Here is a 14,897-nt window from a genome sequence, read left to right as displayed (position 1 = left end):
AAAGCAAAACTACTACGTTTATCGACTCGACTCTGAAAAGTAGCACGATGGTACTTACCCAGTTTACACGACTCACAACCTAAAGAGGAAATAGATGGCTGAACAGAAACTACCGATCTAAGTTTTTGTAGTGAAGGATGACCCAGACGCCAGTGCCACAATAAAGTGGAGTCAGACTGTGATGCAACAAGGCCAACTTCTGACATACTGTCGTCCAAATAGTACATACCTCCTCTCTCATGCCCCGAACCAATCTTCATCCAGTTGCTAGGTCCTGAAAAACACAATAAGATGGAAAGAAGGTGACTTTACAATTATTTTGTTTTGTAAACTTGCTAATGGATAATAGGCTAACAGGAAATTTGGGAACATATAACACATCAGTTAGTTTTAAAGAGGAAGTAGCATGAACTACTCCATCACCACGAGCTGGAGAAAGAGTACCATCAGCAATGCGGATAGAAGGAAACTTATCAGAAAGATGTAAAGATATAAAGTGATCCTTTATACCTGTCATATGAGATGAGGCTCCAGAATCTAGTACCCAGGGTTTGTGAGAAGAAGCTATGTAAGCATCCATACCTGAAGAGGATGCATGAGTAGCAGAATGAATATTCTGAGAGAGTTCTAGCTGGCGCAACCTCTCATAATCTGCTTGAGAAATCTGAACAGTAGGAGCAGTAACAGCTGGACCACCAGAAGTAGTAGCAAAAATAGATGAGTTAGTCGACTCTGTATCAGCTACCTGGGCCCACTGAGGACGACCAAACTTCTCCCAGCACTTCTCAGAAATATGATTGGTTCTCCCACAATGACCACACTGTCGTGAGCCCTTATCAGATTCACCTTGCCTCCCACCAAAGGAACCACGTCCTCCCCCTGAATCACGGCCACGACCACGACCACGACCGCGGCCTTTGCCTCGATTAGAGAACATGGCAGACTGATCCATCGTAGGTGGAGATGGTGTAGTAGTATCAGAAGTAATACCAGTAGAGACCTGCATGACTCTGGAGAATGTAGCAGTCAGTGAGGGAATTGTATCTCCACCCAATATCTGTCCTCTCACCTGGGACTGTAAATTAGGGTTCAACCCAGAAAGAAATTTGGATACTGCCAGATCACGACGATACCCTAATAGCGTCGCTGCATCAGCTACTGCAGGCTGATGCATCTCTAGTTCGTCTATCAGTCCCTTCAATTCACCAAAGAATTCCGGAACTGACTTATCTCCCTGTTTGAGCGCAAACAGTCATTCATAAATTTCAAATACACGAGAAACATTCTTCTCGTTCCCGTACATAATCTTTAGGCTGTCCCACATCTCCTTCGCAGTGGTTAAAAACATAACGCTGCTACTGATCTGTACTTCCATACTGTTGAGAAGCCAAGTCATAACACAATAATTAGATGAGAGCCATGAATTGTAGGTGGGATCTGAGGTTGGTGGTGGAGATGCAAGAAGATGTGGTAGTTTGCTCTGAGCGCCAATGAAGATGCGGAAAGCTTGTGCCCAGAGCAGATAGTTTGCACCATTCAATTTAATAGTAGTCCCCAAGACTACCTTGGGCGCAGAGGTCTCACCAGCAACAATAGAAGGAGTAGTAGAGGAGAAGATGTCCGACATCGGAGTAGTAGTCATTTTTTATTTTTGAGCAACAATAGGAGACAAATAGTAGTCAAATAGGCAGATTAGTAGTAGAGATCAGTTTTTAAAACATAAACTAAGAGCAGATCAGGAGCAGGATTAGAGGCAGAGTGGTAGATAGTCATGCCCTCACGCTGCGTAGGCGAGATCACCTGAGGGAGAGAGCCCTGACTTTTGTTTGCACAAAGACTCAATTTCTATATTCTTGTTTCTCGAAGGAAACAAGAATAAAAGTGAAATATCTCAACAACGTGAGATAGACACTCTTCCTCTCATCAGTTCTATGACTGAAATGTCGAGGCTTCCTCTCATCAGTTCTATGACTGAAATGTTGAGGGATACAATCGTCCTCTCATCAGTTCGAAGACTGAGATGGCGAGGGAATAGGCAACACGATGTAGGGGGCACTGTAGCATGACACTGTAGTGGCGGCGGCGGTACTGTAGCAGCGGGGCGGTACTGTAGCAGCGGGCGGCGGCTAGGGTTTTTTGAATGAAGATTTGTGACAGCTAGGGTTTCATGCTCTGATACCATGTAGAGAATAGAGAAAACCCTAATGGTTTTATTGAGAATAACAAGAGAGATATATATAGCCATACAAATAGGGTTAAGTTTAACGGGTAACATCCCATTAACCCAATACCCAATATTTAACTTAACATGTATTAATATTTAATGCATATCCATATCCATTTCTCTCATATTCAATCGATATATTAAGTACGAACTTCTATTTCCATGCCCTGAGTGCGACCATATTCTTATCTATGATTAAAAATCTATGAAATGTTAATCACATATGATATCCATATCTAGTTCTAATGCTCCCCAAGTTCTTATAGAGTTATAGGTCATCGTGCCCATGAATTATGTTTAGCAAATGACAAGTTTTTTTTAAACCAGGAATTACACGCTTGATTGTATCTTAAATACTAGATATGGCCTAATGAGAAAGAAGAAGGGGAAAAAAAAAGCTAGGCAACATAAAAAGACTATTTGAGCTAATTGGATGTTAGAAATTTAGAATTGGGATCCTCTCCTCATCCTAATATTTCCTAATGAAGAATTGTAAAGAGTTGGGAGGGGGGCCCATAAGGATAAGTGGAAAAATGATAAAAATGAAAGGGTAGGATCTTCTTATTAGTAGATATTAGGAGATTTTCATTAAGAGAGGATCCAGATCCAGAAATTTAAGGATCGAGCTAGTTGGGATTTCCCCCCTCATATTTCGTCCATTAACGAGGAGCAAATTGCCTATAATTCCAATGGGATGGTGATTAATTTCATGTTGAATAGAAACATAGTGGATACTATGCAGGTTAACTTTTTTACCTTTAGTAAAAGAGTGGCACTACAGGCACACTCTCCACCACACCCCCTCTCCTGCTACAGTGCAGGGGGGCCCACCTGAGATTTTTTAAAAAATCTCAGGTGGGCCCCCCTGCACTGTAGCAGGAGAGGGGGTGTGGTGGAGAGTGTGCCTGTAGTGTTATTTAGTAAAACAATAAAAGCATGTAAAGCACATAAATAAAGGAGATGGAGGAATGAATAAAAGACAAGAGAATAATACAACAAGTGGGCAGAGAATAATACAACAAGTGGGCTATGCTGAGCTAGCTTTACGGTATTCAAGTACAACTGAATTGTTATAGTTAAATCATGTAAATACTAAATAGAGACATTTGATTAGGCAAAAATACCATATTGGTATATTTTGTTTATCCTTAGTGACAATTTGGTATATTTTTCAGAGATATATTGGTATATTATTTTTTCTCCGGTGACATATTGGTATATTATTTGTTCTCCTGCGACAAATGATGCTCAAATTTGTCCGGACTCAAATTTTTGACGAAATTTTTCACGTGACGCCTCACATAATGCGAACGTGGCTGCCAGCGTGGCACACAATGATAATAATTACAACTAATCCCATCTAAAATTATCCCCTTCTCCCTAAAAAACCTAGAAATCAAGGTATGAAAGCTCACCACGTTGAGAGTCGAGGGAGGATTTGAAGAGGTTGAAGGTCTTGGAGGCGTCAGAGAGGCAAGAGGAGCGGAGGAGGGAGGAGAGGGAGAGGTGGAGGAGGAGGAAGGATATTGAGGGGTTAGGGTTTGGGATTGGAGCTGATTTATGACGCTGGAAGACACGCTAGCAGCCACATTCGCACCATGTGAGGCGTCACGTGAAAAATTTCGCCAAAAATTTTGGTCCGACCAAATTTGAGGCCCATTTATCGCCGGAGAAACAATAATATACCAATAATTTGAGGCACATTTGTCACTAAGGAGATGTTAGTCAGCTAGAACATGTTTGATAGAAGTGGAACAATTTTTATTATGGGATAAATTTTTAATGTGGGATATTTTAATAGGATAATTGGGAGTGATATTTTAAAATATGATATTTTAGTGGGGCAATTGTTAGTATAATTAAGGATAATTTTCAGAAATCAATAAGCATATAAGTCATGTATTTTGATGATCATACTACTATTTATACATTTTAAAACTTATTATTATTATTATTATTATTATTATTATTATTATTATTATTATTATTTAGTGTTAATTAATCTTGAAGAACTATTAGATATACTATAAATTAACTTTTTGATTTTTTTGAAATTATTATTGTAATATAAATTAAAAAAATAGTTTTTCCTTTTTTTCTCTTTCTTTTTTGATCTACGAGACATTATTCCATCATCTCTCAATTTTAATTATTTTTTAATAAAACATGAATTTTGTAATTTTTAAATTTAAATTAATTATACAATTCAAATATTTAATAAAAAGTAAAAAACAACATTAAATAGAAGGGAATGATAAGAAGAGATGTGATCTAATTTTATGGTGTGGTTTGAAGATGACGAAGAAATGAAATATGAAAAATAAAAAAAGTAAATAACAAAATTCTGGTTTTTTACCATGTAGTTCTAGATTAAAACTTGGGGCAATTTGAGAGACTAGAACTCTCTCTTTTCTATATAAATTTGACAAAAGTGGGATGAATTTTTATAATTATCTCAGTTCTATTTTTTATCCAGTTCTTGTTGACTAACACTGTATAATTTTATCCTAATTTTAGTTTCAATGGACTAACACTATAAAATATTATTCCATAAATTATCCCCGTTCTAATTTTGAGTTCTACTTGACTAACCCCCAAGGGTAAATAAAATATACCAATTTAGTATTTTTGCCCATTTGGTTATGATGCATAGTTTATTAAAGTGAACTTTAAAAATCGGGCGTATAGCTGCACTTTGGAAAATAATAATAATAATAATAATAATCATGTCAGATTTTTCTTAAAGCAAAAGATGCAAGAAGAAATAAAAGAAAGATCTCCACCTTCTCTTCTCCTTCTCTTCTCTCCAGAACCTAGCTAGTTAAGTCTATTTGTATGACTAATAGCACTACCACATAATTGATCTATTGCAGCAGATAAGGTGTAACGGTTTTAACTGTTGAGTTAGATATCTATCGTAACGATTTGCAGTGCCTAATACAACAATTTATCAAAAACGTTGTCATAGGCCTAATAATTATTCCTGGGCTTTGGGAGCTTAAGTTTTTAAAGCCCATGGCCCTGACCGCTTAAACGAAATCTCTCTCTCTCTCTCTCTCTCTCTCTCTCTCTCTCCCTCTCTCTCTCTCAAATCCTCATGGAAATCCCAAAGTGAGTTTTGCTAAAATCGCCATGGCCAAAATTTTTTGCTCCCTAAAATCGTCGTGGCCGAGATCATCATATAATCGTGGATCTCATCACTGAACTCGTCGCTGTTTCATCTTGGATCTCATCTCCAATCTCCTCTCCGATCTCATCTTTGAGCTTGTTGTCATTCTCGTCGTCGAGCTACTATCGTTGCCATTCTCTCACATCTCCTCTCCGATCTCATCTTCGAGCTTGTTGTCATTCTCGTCGTCGAGCTACTTAAGTTGCCATTCTCATCGTCGAGCTACTCTCGTTGCCATTCTCATTGTTGAGGTACTAATCTTGTTGCTAATCTCGTCGTCAAGCTGCTGATTTTTTTGCTAATCTTGTCATCGAGCTGCTGATCTTGTTGCTAATCGCCAATCTTCTAGTCTTGTTCGTGTGTTCCTTTCAACTCTCAGGTATCTCAGTTCCTTTTATTTCTGATCTCTACAAATCCCTTTTCTATCATTGGAACCTGTTTCATTTGCAATAACTGTTGTCTTTGTGTATGGAACCGCTATATTAGGTATCAGTAAACTGCTACAACAAACGTTGTATTTGTGAAAAACGTTGCTTTAGCCTTATTGTTATATCGTCTTAGAAACCATTGCATTAGGTTTTGCAACCGCTGCCTTATGGCTAGGACAATGGCAGCAATGAAGACAGTTTGCTAATCACTGTGCTTATGCAACTACAATGCTTTAAATGCTAATGCGACAGTTTTAAACCATTGTGATAGGTCAAAGACGTGGTAGTGATAAAGGCCACAAAATTAGCCCCAAGTAAGTGCACATAGCTTTAGAACTTCTAATTCAATAAAATTTGATGAAAATTTTCATTCTGCCTCATTAAAAAATTGTAATGAAAGACATTGAATGTAAGAAGCAAAGTAGCACAGGCAACACACAAGTACAAAGTCGAACTAGAGGAACCATTTTTATATTCCATTAGATATTCGATATATTGAATACAAGGAGAATTAATTTTCAAACTGTACCTTTATATATAATCACAAATTATGAGGGAAGCTAAGAATGAGAAAGATTAAACATGAATAAAAGGAGGCCTCAATTCAAGGTACAAGACAATTAACACTTGAGCTAGCTACTTTCTGGTTGCTTTACAAAATTCATTTACAGCGGCAAAAGTTTACATGCAAAATCACAACTATCAATTGAATCCAAAGTTGTCATGTACAACATTTTTTCTTTTTAATTATTGAAAAAGTAATATTTTGATTCCTATGGGGAGCTTGTAGATAAGACCAAAGCTTGCCTTTAAAAGAAGACTACGTATGTAAAATATTCATCTATAATGAAATACTTCATGGAAATATGTTGTGCGCAACGGAACTCAAAAATCAAGTAGTACATGACAAGACAACGAGAAAGATCACTACCAAACACAAGCACAAATCACAAATCACAGCAAGACAACGAATTTACATGGTTCGGTAAGTTGCCTACGTCCACAGGGCAAGGAGAGGAGAGTTCTTACTATTAGAAATCAAGAGAATACAAATAGGATTACAAATCTCACCAATAAACCCTAGAACAAAGCTCTCTAGATCTCTCACAAATCCTCCAACAAAGGATACATAATACTCTCTCAAAAGCTTGCTCAAATCATCCTTGTTTAACCCTAATTAATCAGGTTTAACGTTATATATCAACACAAAACGAAACGGGTCAGAAAACAAAGCTCAGGCTCAGACCCGAGTCGTGATCGACCGCACTTGACTCTGCGGTCGACCGGATAGAATGACAGAAACCCGTAAAATCGATTACAGGGTCCGCAGTCGACTGCACTTGACGTCACGAACGATTGGACAAAAATTCCAAAATACACCCTGTATTGTGCACATTGGCGGTCGACCACAGTTGATCTCGCGGTCGAATGGTAAGCTTCCAAACAGTTTCCTCCTAAACTTTTTGCCGTTTCTTCACTTCTACAAATCTCCACCTCGGTGAAGTTTCTTCTAAAACTAAGCCGACACCAAAACATCCAAATTTCTAACTTGTTGCTTCCAATACAAAGTGGAATCAACCCACGACAAATGGACTCAATCCATAACAAGTCGAGAACCCAAACGAGAGCTTAAACAATCTTCCCCCATTGAAATCAACTAATCTAACAGGTTGCATCTAAAAGACTGCATACGTATCCTCTTGCCCAAGAAATCAAACCTTATGTAGTTCATCCAAATGGTCTCCAAAATTCTCAACATCAAAGAATGTTTAATAGCTCCAAACAGTGACCAAACTTAACACCCGAAAAAACTTTGGTCAACAAATCTGTAAGGTTGTCCTTTGTGTGTACCTTCTCTAACATGACATCTCCATCATCCAACACATCACGAACAAAGTAAAATCTGACATTACTATGCTTCGTGCGTGCATGATAAACTTGGTTCTTTGCCAAATAGATAGCCGACATGCTATCATAATATACTTGAATGGTCTACTGTGTAATTCCCAAGTCCTCTAATAATCCATGCAACCATAAAACCTCCTTCATAGCTTCAGCCACCGCCATATACTCTGCTTCTGTAGTAGAGAAAGCCACTGTAGATTAAAGTGTGCATCTCTAATAAACTGGTGTTCCTGCCAATGTAAACACATATCCTGAAGTAGACCGGTGCTTGTCAAGATCCCCCGCATAATCAGAATCCACATAACCAATACAATCATGCCCAATTTTCTCATTCTTCTGAAAAACTAACCCAACATCCACGATACCTTTAATATACCATAGAATCCACTTTATGGCCTCCCAATGATCCTTCCCGGGGTGGTGCATGTATCTTGATACCATACTCACGGCCTGTGACAAATCTGACCTCGTACACACCATCGCATACATCATGCTACCCACCGCACTAGCATATGGAACCTTTAACATATAATTTATGTCCTTGTTTTCGTTGAAAGTTGCCTTCATCATTGATTTTATTAAACTTTAATCGTTTACAAATGAATTCAAATAACAAAAATAAAAATTATTACAACTCTCTTAAAAATAAACACAAGATCCGTTTATCATCTCTTGCTTGCGTGGGTTCTTCGTCGGTGCCGGGGTTTATCCGTGGACGACCGCGAATCAGATCCGGTTGTCGAAAAATTGGGCAGAGCTCCTACCTCACCAAGGAGGTATTTGCTTGAAGTGCTGAGATCGACCAAGTGAAATCAGAGCTCTTCTCAAGATTAAGACCAAGCCTAATCTCAAGGAACGGACGTACGGGCTTCAGATCCTTCGAATAACTTCTCCTTTGTGCCGAAGTTCGTCGGGATCTCGTTGGCCTTTGCTAAAATTTCGTGCTCCATCACTCTTCAATCCAACAGCACCTCATCCTCTTGATAAAATTCCAGATCTGCAAAATGGAAACCTTTGACTCCTATTTATAGGCCTCAGATGCGGTTATTTGAATGAGAACAAGTGATTTGGCTCTATCTTCAGTTTTAACAGCTTAATCATGTTTGGGGATGATATCAAGGCAGTTATGAACCCCTGGAATAGACAAATCCTATGAAAAACCACTTTAAAACCGTCAAAACGCGTTTCGGGTTCCAGACTGCGCAGCGTGGATTATTGTAGCGCGGGTCGGACTGTAGCGCGGGTCGGACTGTAACGCGGGTCAGACTGTAGCGTCGGTCGGAACTGTAGCGCGGGTCAGACTATAGCGCGTCGGACTGTAGCGCGTCGGACTGTAGCGCGCGTCGGACTGTAGCGCGGGTCAGATTTGAGCATCCCGGAGTTACTATAGCGGTCTTAACTCACTCATCCGACCTCGGAATGAGGTGATTCAAGATGTGTTAGAAAGCTGACGAAGAGACCTACAACTTTCATGTTTTGAACTTTTTCAGATTCAAATCTTAGCATGGTCTAAATACCTCTTCATTTTGCTGTCCACTTTGAGGTGTTCGACACTTTCTGACTTCTCCGAACTTGTATTGCGTATTTCGTCATTTCGGTGACTTGTACACTTCAATGACTCATTTTGTATATTTGTTAGCTTTCATGGGGCCAGATAATCCTTTTCTGACTTGGATGATGACGCTTATCGTCTGTATTTCGTCCCGAGCTGTGTGTAGAAACCTATAGGCATTTTTATACGCTTACAGTCCTTAACTGAAACATGTGACATATTAGCTGAAAGCTTGAAGTGTGGAGCCAATGGAGTACTCACAGCCTTTGCATTACCATCAAAGCTGTATTTCTTTAACATCTTTTGTAAGTAACTCCTCTGTGTAAGCTTCAATCTCCCCTTCATCCTGTCTCTCTCAATCTCTATACCCAATATCTTCTTAGCTTCTCCAAGATGCTTCATTTCAAACTCGGATGACAGCTCCTTTTTCAACTTTCGAATAGCCGAAGAGTTCCTGGAAGTAATAAGCATATCATCAACATACAACAATAAATATATGTACTCACCATCCTGTAGCTTGTGCATATAAACATATGGGTCATATGAGCTCCTCATGTATCCATGACCAATCATGAAGCTGTCGAATCTCTTGTACCACTATCGCGGCGATTGCTTCAAATAATAAAGAGACTTCTTTAGCTTACACACCAAATCTTCCTTTCCTGTAGCTTTGAATCCCAAGAGTTGTATCATGTAGATCTCCTCATCTAAATATCAGTGTAGAAAGATTGTCTTAACATTCATCTGGATCAAATCCAAATCCATTTGTGCCACTAATTCCAATAAAATTCGAATTGACGAATGCTTCACAACAGGTAAAAATATCTCGTTGTAATCAACGCCCTCAAGCTGTGCATATCCCTTAGTAACCAACCTAGCTTTGTACCTAATGTCCCTAATAAAAGATCACTCTTTCTTAGCATATACCAACTTGCAACCAAAAGATTTCTTTCCCTTAGGTAGCTTTGCAAGTTTCTAAGTATCGTTCTTCTGAAGAGACCGCATCTCCTCCTCCATAGCTTCCCTATACCTGATCAAATTAGAGCTAGACTCTATCTCCCTGAATGTAGAAGGAATCATATTATTAACGACCTCCACTGATAAATCATATACAACCATGACATCATTGTATCTAGCTGGTCGACGAATTACCCTTCTAGGTCTATTTGCTGCAATGGACTCTTGAACATGACCCTGCTCCTGAGTCTCACCGTCCATTGTATCCTCTAAATGCTCGTCTATCATCCCATCTCCTTCCAGTGTCATCGCTGTAGGAGCCTCAATGGATACAATGCTATCTGGAGTGGGTGGAGTCACATCATCCTTCACTTGCTGTGATATCCTACTAATCTGATCTTCCTCCACCTACCAAGGAACTTGAGGCCTCATCATGTACGCCTCATCAAATATGACATCTCCGCTAATGACTATCTTCTTATCCTGTGGATCCTATAACTTGAAGCCTTTAACACATTCTCTAAATCCTACAAAGAATGCTTTCCTCACCCTCGGATGTAATTTTTCATCATTAACATGATAATAAGTAGGACACCCGAATATCCAAAGCGACTCATAGTCACTAGCCAATAAACCAGACTAACGCTCCATAGGAGTCTTCTCTTGTATCGCAGTGCACGATAACCTGTTCACGAGATGGCTTGCATAAACCAACGCATCGGCCCAAAATGATCTAGGCAATCCACTTTGTGTTATCATACATCGTACCTTCTCCAGCAAGGTACGATTCAATCTCTCAGCCACCCCGTTCTGTTGTGGTGTCTCTCGAACTGTAAAGTGTCGCCTAATACCGTGATCCTGATAAAACTATAGAAATGAATCACTTTTGTACTCTCCACCGTTATCTGAATGAAGAGTCTTTACTTTTCTACCTGTCTACAGCTCCACTTTCTTCTTTCACTCCACAAAAATATCCAGGACCTCTTGTTTATGCTTCATTGTATATACCCAATTTTTTATGGAATAGTCATCAATGAAAGTGACAAAATAGTTGGCCCCATCAACTAATATGTGTTTGGAAGGGCTCCAAACATATGTGTGAATGTAATCCAATATACCTTGGATGTTGTGAATAGTGGTGCCAAACTTCATTCTAGTCTTCTTCCCAAGTACACAATGCTCACATAGCTCCATCTTGTAGGTTTTCTCACCTTTCAATAGCCCCTTTTCGCTAATGTCTGTAGGGACTTATCACTAGTGTGTCCTAAATGCATGTACCATAAGCTGACAGTGTCCTCCTCTGTAGTGATAGAAGCTGTCAGATCTCATGTAACTGTCTTGCCCTTCAAATAGTATATGTTATTTTTCCTGATACCTCGCATCACTACTATAAAACCCTTCGTGACCTTCATAGTAGCATCCTCTAAGGTCACCCGATAACCTGCTGCCTCTAAAGTACTAAGAAAAATGATGTTCTTCATCAACTGTGGTACGAATCTCACTTCTTTTAACTTCCTAACCACTCCGTCATGTATTCTGATCCGGACTGAACCAATACCACCAATAGGACATACGTGATCATTTCCCATAAGCACGACATCCCCTCTTTTCAGCTCCTCAAAGCTGGAGAACCAATCCCTCCTAGGAAAATTGTGATATGTGGTTCTCGAATCCAGTATCCACTTCGTAGAGTCGACATAGCAAATCGACGGTAGTGTAGGGTATGAATAGCCTGAAGAATCTGAATCTGAATATTCATCAACAACTTTTACAACATTTACTTTTGAAGCTTGTACAACTTTCCCCTTGTTCTTCCCGGCTTTGTCCTTCAACTTTGAGCAGTCGATCTTTCAATGTCCCTCTTCTTTACAAAAACGATATTGATTTCTACCAACACTCTTATAGCCACCTCTATTCTTTGATTTTGAGTGGTTGACTTGGCGATGGTTTAGACTACGACCTTGAACTGCTAATACATCTCCTGATGCCTTCTCGGAGGGTTCGCCATCACTCTTCCTCAACTCATAGTTCACCAATGCTGAGGTCACCTCCTTGTAGTTAACTATAGTTATTCCATTGATCATAGTGAGAACAAACATACAATAATCATCCTCTGACAACGAATACAAAAGTAACATCACCTTATCTTCATCCTTAACCATGATGTCTATATTGGCCATATCTGAAAGTAACTTCGTGAAGTTATTTACATGCTCTCTAATAGAAACTCTCCTTTTCATCTTGAACTAGTAAAACCTTTTCTTCAAGTGAAGCCGATTCACAATGCTCTTCGTAAGATACTTCTCATTAAGCGTTTCCCACAATTTCTTCACCGACGTCTCGTTCATCATATTATTAATAAGATCCGGCGTCAAACATGATCAAATAACTCCACAAGTCCTATAGTTCATCTTCTTCCAAATCTTGTCCTCCATATCTTCAGGTTTTCTTTTGTAACTCAAGAGTCTCCTCCAAATTCTATGCATCCAACGCATCCATCATCTGATACCTTCACAAACCAAAATTAATCTTGCCAACGAACTTTAGAACATCAATCTTAGTGTTATTAATGCTCAGACTCTGTATCGCCTTCATAATAGACGACCCCGATATACTTGCTTCTCCCATGTTTTAGATCTAACTCTCTAAGTAAGAATCCTTCAACGAATCCTTCGAACAAGCCCCAAGCCAAACCCAAAGCTCTGATACCACTTGTTGTGCGCAACAGAACTCAAAAACCAAAAAGTGAACAACAAAACAATAAGAAAGATCATAATCAAACACAAGCACAAATCATAAATCACAGCAAGACAACGAATTTACATGGTTCGGTAAGTTTCCTATGTCCACGGGGCAAGGAGGGGGGAGTTCTTACTATTATAAATCAAGAGAATACAAATAGGGTTACAAATCTCACCAATAAACCCTAGAACAAAGCTCTCTAGATCTTTAATAAATCCTCCAACAAAGGATGCATAATATTCTCTCAAAAGCTTGCTCAAATCGTCCTTACTTAACCCTAACTAATCTGGTTTAGGGTTATATATCAACATAAAATAAAACGGGTCAGAAAACAAAGCTCAGGCTCTGTATGGTCGAAAAATTGATGTTGATTGATTCTTGTTTTAAGAAATGGGTTCGATCACTTAGTATGAATCTCGTACAATCACTCACTCTCTCGATTACAGAGAAAGAGAAGATTAATTTGACTTCTTTTTTGTTTAAAAGTGGGTTCTTGGTGGCGAAATGATGCTTCTCTCGATTCTCAAGCTGAGATTGCTTCCCGTTGACGATCAGATCAAGATCGCTTCAACTCGAGAGGAGAATCAGACTTTGTTGATGGCTTAGATTGTTAGAACCGAGGTTCAGATCTTAATCTTGATTGCCAAAGCTCTTCATCCCGTGCTCCTCGTCTGCCCCTCCTTTTATAGCTACTCATAGCTATTTATAGGCCTTTAGTGCTTAACTGATGAGCTAAAATTGTGGAGTCGTGGTATAATTGATGCGCTGAAATCGTGGAGTCGTGACGTAATTGACTCTTTGGATTTAGCCCACATGGCTGATTAGGTTTTCGGAGCCATTACAGCTGGATCTCCTACGGACTACGAGCTTCCCTGCATGGCAAGGTTCATCTGATTGTACGAGCCTCAATATGCAGCGAGGTTCATTTTCTAAGGACAACTTTGCAGTATAGCAAACATTGTCTTCACTGATGCCGTCTGACGAGCTGTGTATTCACTAATGAACTTCATCTTCGATAGCTGAGTCCAACTACGTAGTGAGTCTTATGAATTTTCTTTTGACGCGCCTCATCTTCACTAATGAGCTTTACGTCTGGTGGTAAGTTCCGAACCTCGTATCCAATGACGAGTTTTGAACCATGTTTCCAATGATGAGCTTTGAACCTCGTTTCCAATGATGAGCTTCAACCTTGTCTTCAATGATGAGCTTCGAACCTTATCTTCAATGATGAGCTTCATCTTCCAGAGTAGCTTTGTCCACAGTGATAAACTTTGATGCGATACAGCGAACCTCGTCTTTTGATGTCGAGCTTCGCTACGTGGTGAATCTCGTCTTTTAATGTTAAGCCATGCTGCATGGCGAACCTCATCTTCTGATGTCGAGCTTCGCTGTATGGCGAACCTCATCTTTTGATGTTGAGCCTTGTTGCATGGCGAATCTCGTAGGCGAAGCTGTCAGGCGAGCTTCAATCAGTTTAGGCAAACTTAGCATTGTAGGCAAACTTTAATGTTCAGGCGAAGTCCAGTCTTGCAGACGGACTTCAGAACATGTTACGAAGAACGGGTCATAACTTTCAAATCGTAAGTCAGAATTAAACGAATTATATATGAAAATCGACTATCTCGACGAGACGGAGCGGACCAAACCCACCTTAAAGGGTTCAGTTTGCTCCTGTCCATTTCGCCAACTTCCTTACGGTTTGAGAGATATTAGCGTTTTTTTGTCAAATTTGAGCTTCTTTGCTAGGAATTAAGGTAATTTTTATTGCCTACAGACTCGGACTTGAGTCGCGGTCGATCGTACTTGACTCTGCGGTCGACCAGATAGAATAATAAAAACTCGTAAAATCGATTACAGGGTCCGCGTTCGACCACACTTGACGCCGTGATCGACCGGACAAAAATCCAAAAATGCAACATG

At 39.5% G+C, this 14,897-nt stretch overlaps 1 protein-coding gene across 1 annotated transcript; it reads right to left on the bottom strand.

Moving 5' to 3' along the window:
• Positions 257–1,627, bottom strand: LOC109846679. The gene is made up of 3 exons (XM_020415925.1): positions 1,283–1,627; positions 356–1,234; positions 257–274 (listed from the first exon to the last, which is right to left on the bottom strand). The coding sequence occupies exons 1-3, from the start codon at positions 1,625–1,627 to the stop codon at positions 257–259; spliced, it is 1,242 nt and encodes a 413-aa protein (XP_020271514.1).

The sequence above is a fragment of the Asparagus officinalis genome, chromosome 7, assembly GCF_001876935.1.
Source record: "Asparagus officinalis chromosome 7, Aspof.V1, whole genome shotgun sequence".
Lineage (NCBI taxonomy): Eukaryota > Viridiplantae > Streptophyta > Magnoliopsida > Asparagales > Asparagaceae > Asparagus > Asparagus officinalis.
Note: the sequence above shows the minus strand (reverse complement) of the source record. Positions and strands in the feature narration are given on the sequence as shown.